Raw genomic sequence first — 9,867 nt, 5'->3', positions numbered from 1 at the left:
CAGAAATTAGGAGAAAATGCTGTTCACAGTGTCTTGCTTGGCTCCCTCAGTGCCCCTTGCTGGGTACTGTGAGGCTCCCATCAAATATCGTTTAGCAGCAGGCAGCTTGCTCTTAAACAGAACCAGGCAGCTGCCATGACTCTCCACAGTAGTGTCCCTGGGCATCCAGCTAAAGCACAGAGAGGGAGCGAGCTGAGTCCCTCTGCACGGATGGGCGCTGAAAGGCAGGGTGAGAGGGAGCGCTGCTGCTCCCTCAGTGCCACCAGGATCCCATTGCAATCAAGCTCCAAGGGGCAGTCTGCAAGGGGCTGGGCTGGGTGGCACAAAGCATCCAAGGGTGCCAGTGTGGAGGAGTCTGTGGAGCACAACCCAGTGAGCAAGGTGGCTTTGTGCTCCTTTTCCCTCTATATTGTAACTACAATGAACAATTCACCTTTTGACAAACTAAATATAGGAAAATGTCAGTGCTTTCTCTCACCTCCCACCTCTGTCGTTCAGGGAATGGAGATGAGCAAGGATGAGAAAGGGACAAGGACAGTCCCTACTCCTTTTAAAGCGAGTGACAAAGGTCCCTCATTGCTGGAGGTGGGACTTCGTCTCCACAGCAAGCCTCGAGTCCTGCACATAATCCTGATGTGTCTGGCAGCACTTGGGTTCCTAGGAAATAGAAATGGAAATATGGATATGTGCCAGACACACACAGCTGAATACGTTTGGCTGTCATTTGGTTGGCGTGAAACTCACAATCTGACAGAAAGCGTAGGTGCCAAACCTGTGCTATAAGGGTCCACAGAAGAGACACATATAAACTTGTATGAAAATGAATGCAGGTCTTTTCCCTCAACAAGCACGCATTGAGATGGACTGGGGTTTGGCCATCTAGAAGCTTTTCCCAAGTCAGCACTTGCCAGGATAGTTCCTGAGAGTGGACAGGACCTCCAAGCTACCTACTTGTTCGTGGAGGTTATGAAAGTGGTCTTTGAGCAATGTAAAGCATTTGTGTGGTCACAGCCAGCAAAGCTTTGCTCAGTGGTTAAATAGCAGATGTCAGCCTCCAAAACTGCCAGATCGGCAACTGTCAAGACTACTAACTATCATAAACCGTAAAATCCACAGATGGCCTTTTCCAGAGCAACTAAATATTCACTTTGTGTTCATCTCAAAGACTGGGAACTGAATTTTCTAGCCTTCATCCCCCTTCAGTGCCTCCCAGGCAGATACTGTAAGCCAAAATGAGGGTGAGCTCCTGGGAGCCTGGTTTGCAGATGGATGTGGGAGAGGAAAATACTTTAGCAGCAACCTGACCTCCTGGTTTTCCAACAGCTAGACAGCTTATTTGGGGCCACATTATGGGGTTGGTCATGTTTCCACCCTAAACCTGATTTTTAGTCTGACAAGTTAGTGGTTTTAAAGACAAAACTTGGTAATTGCTAGGGCATTACTTTACAAGAGGTATCAACAGTTTCAGGCAGGCCTCAAAAGGACACCAGCCTTTTGCCAGGCATGAGCCCCTGCTTCCACTCTGTGAATGAAACCTTTCCTTGCTGTCTTGCCCCAAGTCAGAAGTGTGTGGCATTGGGGTCTGTAGGGCTCCAGATTTGACCAAGAGTGAATAGATTCTGTTTGCAGCTCATCTAGAGCTCCTCACCATCAGTTCTGTCTTAGACAAAGTCTAGGACTTGCACTAACCCATTTTTCTCTTTTTGTCTCTGTAAGACACTTTGGGCTCCTCAATACTGATGCGGCTGCATGATAACAGCAATGAAGATAAATCACCTCCAAAGTAGGCAATAAGCCTTTTAGCTCTTTAGAGCAAATCAGAGCTATTCTGAACAGCCCACAGATGAAATAAATGGCTGTTTATCTTCATTTACAGATACTGTGGAGAGGCACAGCATGCAAATTCACTGGCCTGGGGCAGCAGCTAAGGTAGCACAGGGCTTGCTGCTCTAAGAAGGGAAAGGAGGAGACTATCTCCTCCCATCATCTTTGCCAGCCTTTGCCACTGTATCCACGTCAATATTTTTCCTTTAAAAGAGGTCACCATAAACAACTGCATTCCCTGCAACTGTGACTGCTAGATCTGCCACTCTGCTGTATAATAATAAAATAGAAGAAAGGACTTTATTAAATTCTCATCAAACTGTTAACCAAATATTTAATGCCTAACATCCTAACATGTCCCTCCTAAAGTAAGGAATATGAGAAAATCATCTGCCAGCAGATGATGTAAAAGATGCTTTGACTGATTTGGGTTTTTTTAAATCTTTCCCACAGGAAATAAGATCTGTGGTTTTCTTCTGATGGGAAGGGCTCAGTGTCCTTATCAGGGCTTATTCAGGTGTTAGTGGGCATGCGAGATTTACCCAGAGAGCTCATTCACATTTTGTTCTGCAAGCAAAGTGCTGTCTTAATTATCAACAGGGAATGCCACAAACATGAGCTGAAGGCAAGCAGATATTGTGCACACCTCTGCAGCAGCTCAGGGGCCTGCTGAGCCTGCCACCACTGCCTCTCTGAGAGAGAAAAATGTCTTGAGTAACAAACTCTTTTTATCACTCCCATTGTGTTACTTACCTGCATGGTGGCCAAGGGAAATGTAACACAATTGCTAAAGATGATAAAAAATTATACCTATGAATACCTCTTTTATATTTGCTTGGTCTCTGATTTTTCCCCTGCTCACAGATGCAAAAGAGCAATCCCTGTGTATATGCATAACCAGCTTATGTAAAAGCCTGACCATTTCAGGTCTATGATTGTGTTTTCTTTGTGTTTCTGGACAGCAGCAGGCAAATTAATGCTGCTCTGCTGCTTGTAGTATTTTGTCATTGGGACCAAACCCTGCAATTCCTTACTGTTTTCTGGTGAATTTGCTTCTCAGTAATACTTGCTTGACAGAACCCCTTTGGTCATTTTATTTTCAGGTCTGATCTTGCTCTCTTGCTCACTTTCACTGTTACGATACCACATCCTCTTGTGGGTCAAAAGCATTCTCCAGTATGAAATGCCATGAAATGCTCTTATCTAAAGTGAAAGAGTCAGGAGGAGGAGGCAGATATATTGGTAAGATAAAAGTAAACATTTAATGCCACTATAGTTTGATTTTTTCCAGACATCATATTTTTGACAATGTTTCACACCTCAAATACCACAAAAGGGATATTTTTAGCCAGCAAACAATAAACTTTACAATTTTAATGGCAAAAGGTTCAATGCAATTTTTGACAAACTTGGAAATGGCTGTGACTTTCCACATTTTGAACTTGTCCTCATGCTGTTCTTTCTCCTTTTTTCCCCATAAAATTTAGCTGATAAAATATATATATATATATATATACTACTGATATATCCTCTCCTGGAATTGCCCAATGATGGGACCAGAATAAGTTCTACATCTATCAGTTTCTCTCCTCCTTAGCCCTATTTTATACCACTGTTATAATGAGAAAGAACATAGCCATGGACAGAGTGAAATAGATTTAGCAAACATACACTTCAATGCATAGCACTTAGATAAGCATTTCCAACCATGATGTGTAAATAAATTATAAAATACAAGCAACTCTATAAAACAAGAACATCCTGAGTTTACAAATAAATTATATCCTTCATACATAGAATATGATGTGGATGTGGATGTTAGTAACCAGCAGTTTCAGCTATGGGTGGGAAAGAAGTAAAATGTAGAAAAGTTAGTATCTATGCATACATAAAACATATATGTATGTGTGCTACATGTAAATACTCACACACACACATATACAATAAAGAGGGTGAATACATCCATATCTATAGTATATAGAGAATATGTAATATAGCTGAAACTGCCTCAAGCACCAATTTATTACCATTATTATAAAGTTTGCTCAATACTTAAGTAGGACCACTCAAAGTAAGATGATGGTTTGGGTTGTGTTTTATTTCCTGTCCAGGAGGGTTTGAAGGTAGTTTGTTTGAAATACTATAGCTGAACGCTACTGAATGCTACTGAATGCTACTATTTCAGCTACTTTCAGCACCTCCATTCTTTGCAGAATCATCATGCCCTTTGTGAGCTTCAAAAGTTTGCATAAGTGAGCACGAGACTGCTGTTTGTGAATTTGGTGGCAAAAGGGTGCTACATTTCCAAGGGATTTTTTTTTTGTGTTTGTTTTGAAAGGTTGCTTGAGAAGGAGAAAGAAGAAAAGATAAAGACAATAATAAAATGGTTTATTATTTCCAGGAACAGGTATGGAAGCTCAGATAACCCTGGGATGAGCGCACAATAAATGCGAGAGAGAGAGAGATTATTAACTTTGCATTGACAAATCATTCACAGTTTTGTTTGCTATGGTTATTTGGAAACCTCTCACAAATCTTAGGATAGCTAGCAACAGCCAGCCTTATGTCTTTAAAAATTGCTGTGTGTTGCCAATGCAAAAGCCTTGGGAGTTGCAAAACACAGACAATGAGGATATCAGGATTAAGCGAGGTATGCCACCATCCATGGATTGGAGAAGAAATGCCTCTCTCTATGGTCATCATCCACTCCTGTTGGTATTTAATGGTCTCTGCAGTGAGCTGGTGCATCCCTGATGCTGTGCAACCATCCTTCCCATCATATGAACTGGCATCAGAGGTTGCTCAGCCTCTGGCTTAGGAGAATTGAATTTGCTTCTGCAATGCAGAAGCTTCAATTTACAATTTTAACTCTGTTAGGACTAGACAGGAAGCTTCACAGACCATCAAAAGTCCAGGCTCTCAGTTGATGTAACTATGCTGTATGCCTCAAGCATGTGCAGAAATTGTGTGTTAAACAGCTGAGATTATGAAATATCTTGCTGTAATTTCATGACACTCTGAAATATAGAGTAGTTCATCTGGAATACTTTAACAGGCTTTAACAGGTTCTACATGGGAACTGCAGCAATTTGGCTACAGAAGAACCTGGGTAAGAAAGAACCTTTTAAAGAAGCCCTTGAAAGAGTTTCAAGCATAAGCTTTCCCTATAGTATGGCATAAGTTAACTTCACCCAGGTGAGTGTAAGGGGAATGGTTTTGTAGGCAGGCACTCCTTGGAGGAGGGAAGGGGAGTGGTGATGTTGCCACCTGTGAGCAGCTCTGGCCCTTCCCCTCAGCAATGTGCAAGGGGGCCATCTCAGGCTGTGTGCGTGTGTATTTACTGATGCATGTACAACTCGTGTTTCTACAATGATTTTTACCTCATTAAAAACAATACAGCAAAATCACAAACATTTGTAAAAGGTGATTTTTGTAAGAGCCTATATTTTTCAGCTGTCATCACATTTGAATTCCATGCCACAGGTCCCTATTTTAAGCCCAGCCATATTATTGAGATAAATGAAAAAAGTGAAGACATAAACCCCACACTTCAAGACAGACTTTTCTGTGAGAAAACATGGGATTTGGTATGTAGTGCTCCCAGCATCACTCCCAGCTTTCAGCCTCTATAATTGCCACATTTAGAGATAAAAGAAAAAAATGCCAGTGTGTTTCTTTGATCCCTTTTTGTACATTCTATGCAGCTCCCACTAGGAATCATGTCAGAGGATCATGCCATTGCTTTGTGCCAGCTACTATTTTATGGACCTGCAAGTTTCAGAAGCTAGGATTTATGGCAGTGGGTCATCTTAGACTGGATCGAAGACAGATGTTCAGCAAAAGCCCTGTGTGGCCCTTACACAAAATGAGAAGGTGTTAAATACATAAGAGTAGCATGATCTTCTACTGTACAACTAACAGTAAATACCCCAAAAAATGGCAGGTGGATGAATTTTCCTCACAACTGGGTTTACTTTGTTATAACTCTTCTGAGAGTGAGAAAGTGTTAAATACATAAGAGTAGCATGATCTTCTACTATATAACTAACAGTAAATACCCCAAAAAATGGCAGGTGGATGAATTTTCATCACAACTGGGTTTATTTTGTAATAACTCTTCTAATTCCTAATGCAATTGTGCCTCAGTTTTATCAGAGCAGGTGAGATGAGAAGAAAATCAAAGAAAGGAGAGTATTAGTTTCCTTCTTTGTCCTTCTGTAAAGTAATGCTTTGGATTACTTAGATCTGAACGAACTGACAAGGAATTGTTTTGAGGCAAATGCAAGGCATGCGTGGCAAAAGAAAAGAAGTGTGACAAATGTACCAGGAATTAGGGCTCTCCCACACCATTCAGAGTACAAATTGACCTAACTCCCAGAGCCAGCTGCTGTGAGAGCTGACACAGACAAAAGGATGTCTGAATCACCCTCAGCACAGCCAAAGTCTCCAGCCTATGGTTACACTTGAATTTATGGCTCTAGAGCAACTCCTGCCCCTGTATGGATAAGGTTCCCGTATGGCAAGAGCAGCAGTTCCCAGGAAGCGCCCCCAGGTGCCGGCGGGGATGTGGAGCAGTGCTGGTGTTCCACAGTCCTCTCACAGCCTGACAATGAAGAGCTGCGATCTCCTGTGACACGCATGAACAAAGAATTAACCTTCAAACCTAATTACGTTAACACTGCTGTTTCCTGCTAAAGCTGTCCCAGGGAAATAAGATTGATTTCTGAATGTGAAAATGATTAGGCATTACATTCGTGTTGCTCTTGTGTATTTTGGGCTACATGATGCCTTTTAAAAAATCAGCATAAAACCAGCATTATGCTGGCAATGCTTAAACAATGGGGCTTCCTGGATTTCTTGCAGAAGTGTATGTATCTTCTCTAAAATGCTGGCTACTGCAAACTGAGATCGATTTCATAATAAAGCCCTGAATGCTTCATGTGTTTTGCAAATACTTGAGTTACAGTAATATAAATTTTGAAGTAAAAAGCTGTTTTCAAGAAGATAACGTTTTATCATGTCAAATCTCCACAAAATTTTGCATTCCTTTTTTTGTATTGAGCCATTGAAATTCTTAAAAACATAGTGGCAAATTCTGAAATGAAATGACAGAAAGTCAAGAATGCATATGGATTTTAGAACATGAATACTAGTATATTATGGGAGTTAATGGATACTCTAATTAGGTCCACAGAAACAGAATATTTGTAAGTTCTGCAATTCTGCTCAATTAGTACATATTTTTAGTATACTAAATTCATCCCTGGTGTAATCAATTTGGTTTCAGGGATCAATTTTTGTCTATTGGGATAAACAGGGTGAACATAAACTCTTACTCTTTAAAACAATGGCTAGGTACACATGTTTTTGCAATGCTTCCTAAGCTGCAGAAGTACCAAATCAAGCATCAATGAATAATTGAGTTACTGTGGGTGAGGAATATTACATGAAATAGGTATTTTACAATAGCTCTGAAATGTGTCCACTTGGTTTATGGAAACATCACCACTCCTGTTTAACTCATGGACTGTGTGCAGGGATGATTTCCTTGGCTCTCTGCAGCTGTACTCAATCCATGGGGCCCTGGAAAGAAGAGATGGCCTCCAAAGGACCAGTACATAGTAACTGCTACTGAAATTGCTATAAAGAGGAGAAAGTCAAATAAATTACATTGTTTGGGGGGATTTTCAGAGTTGGTTGGGGTATTTTTCTTTGAGAGAGAAAGGGATATGTCTTTAATACTTAGAATATAACTTTCATTATAGGGAATTGCTGTGGAACAGACTAGAAAGTGACTTCCACACAGGACCTTTTTTTCCTTTCCAAATAATCCTATAGATTTTAAGTAGAATTTTCTACAAAATCCAGTGACAAAGGCAACAGAGTGAGTAAGATTCATTTTTACAAGTTGTAGAGCACTAAAAGAAAATAAAACTATACAAATGTTACTTCTGCTTTTTAAAAAAGCTTTTCTCTTCACCTAACCACTAGAAAATCTACCAGTATTATTTTAATGTTGGGGTATTGTAACATTGCATTGATACAATGGTGCAGGGAAAGAAGAGTTGCACTTAAGTAAGCAGTTAATTGATGCATTTTGAGTATATTAAATAATAGTCTTATTTCCTCATAAGCAACAGGAGGGTAGCATAAATGTATGAGAGGGGAAATTTTCTGAATGTGCTTATTTCAGCATAGAGGAATAAGAAATCTAATTCAACAAAATAATTCTTCATGCTCATATGTAATTAAAATGCGATTTTGCATATTTGTTTATGAAATACAAAGGATGTTCCTTCCTACAAACTGTTTTGTAGACAAAGAGGCCAACTAGTAAAATAACTGGATGTGTAGGGAGCTGCTAACCCTTGTCCTTTTGACGTCAATGTGAATTTTGCCATGGCTTCAGGTACTGAGGATTAGTAAAGATGCTATAGCCAACATGCTTGAAGTGCTGTGTCTACTCATTTGCCTTATTTCCAGATGTGCTGAGCTGAGCAGAGCCTGCACTCCTCAGGTACATCTGTGAGTATGGACACACTGGGCCAGGGATCAGAAGCTGTCAAAACATGTGTCGCAGTGGTATATGTTGTAAAGAGGTGAAGCTAAATGTCATAGTCTCAAGAAAGAACAAATCACTCATTTTTGGACTGATAAACATGAGAAAGAACCCTTAGCCTAGAGGACAATCTTCCAGCAAGTTACTAGCACCAGGAAAAGGGGTTAGGATAAAAGTACCTTGTCATTCATAACTCCAGCCAGTACAAAGCAAAACATATGAACAAGAAAACAAGTAATGGGGTTTGGATCAAATTGAAAAGATATTTACTTCACAGTAATGTCACTTCTCTCTCATACACTGCAAAACAGGCTGGGAAAATAATGGTGCTCTCCAGCATATAAGAGAGTACAGAACAGCATTTAAACAAACCTTATTCTCTGCTAGAAATATGTTTGTGTCATCTAGGAAAGCTAAATTTCTCTTTGAGTGGCCTTACTCTGGTAACAAGAAAAGACAGTTAACATTTATTCATATGTTGTACTGATTAGGAAATAGCTCTACAAACACAAGTTACTTAGAAACAGCAAGTCTGAAATAGGAGAAAACACCAAGAGAAAAACAAGCTGTAAATACATTTCAAAATTGTATTTGTTTTTTTTTTTTTCCTTTTTCTTTTCTTGACTAGCACCATCTGTACACAATAAAGTATGAACATAAATGTTTGGATAACAAAGATTTGCAAGGCACTTGAATAGTTTTTCTGGATAGGTTTTCTTTTAATGAACCTCTCAATGGAAGTCCCACAACCACCTTTCCTCCTTCCTCAGCTAATGCAGGGAAAGAAGTGTCTTCTGCCAGCAGTTCTTATTTACAGATATGTCCTTAAAAGGTTCCACAAAGTGCTCTTTTAGGCTAAGAGTATCAACAACCTTCTATCTCCATTTTCCATGCTTGTTCTGCTTGTTTTTTAATACTACTCCTCTGTATAGTATAGCAAATCTCTCATACACACAGCTGAGACTTGACTCCAACCTTCATCCTCATTCTTTTGTCTTTGGGATGCTGTTTGGAAGGGAAAAGGAGGATGGCAGAGATGTGCACTGAAATTCTCTTGAGGTTCATCCTTTATCGGCGTCTAGAGGTGATGTCAAAACAGGTGATCATCATGAGATGGGCCTTGCAGAAGTTGACACGGTTTTCCAAACGCTCAGTCACACATTCCAGGGCCTCCAGGTATTCCAGAGAATCCAGCTCAAATACCTGCTCCAGATCAACTGTGAGAAAGAAAACACACAGATAGGAAAAGTAGACCATACTTAGTGATGACTGGTGGGAGAGTCAGAGCTAATTCAAGTCTTCAAACTCATCAGTACTATATACATCACCTCTGGCTTGCCATTGTCTTTGAAAGTTGCCTTTTCAGTTTAATGATTATTAAAATGACACAGCAGCTTGCCCACAGTGAAAAATACTCTTAAGTTGCATTGGATGCTTTCTGTAGTGATCTGCTCTGCCATCCTCACCAGAACTGCAGATGCCTT

At 40.2% G+C, this 9,867-nt stretch overlaps 1 protein-coding gene across 1 annotated transcript in view; it reads right to left on the bottom strand.

Annotated features, from left to right (window-relative positions):
• Positions 1-3,061: 3,061 nt before the first annotated feature.
• The window catches only part of KIF26B (kinesin family member 26B), a 280,513-nt gene continuing 273,707 nt past the window's right edge, over positions 3,062-9,867 (bottom strand). Inside the window, exon 14 of the mRNA XM_031059730.1 lies at positions 3,062-9,600. Within this exon, the coding sequence (XP_030915590.1) occupies positions 9,452-9,600 (149 nt within the window). The 3' untranslated portion in view covers positions 3,062-9,451. The remainder of the gene's footprint in view (positions 9,601-9,867) is intronic.

The sequence above is a fragment of the Geospiza fortis genome, unplaced genomic scaffold, assembly GCF_000277835.1.
Source record: "Geospiza fortis unplaced genomic scaffold, GeoFor_1.0 scaffold41, whole genome shotgun sequence".
In the NCBI taxonomy this organism is placed as follows: domain Eukaryota; kingdom Metazoa; phylum Chordata; class Aves; order Passeriformes; family Thraupidae; genus Geospiza; species Geospiza fortis.
Note: the sequence above shows the minus strand (reverse complement) of the source record. Positions and strands in the feature narration are given on the sequence as shown.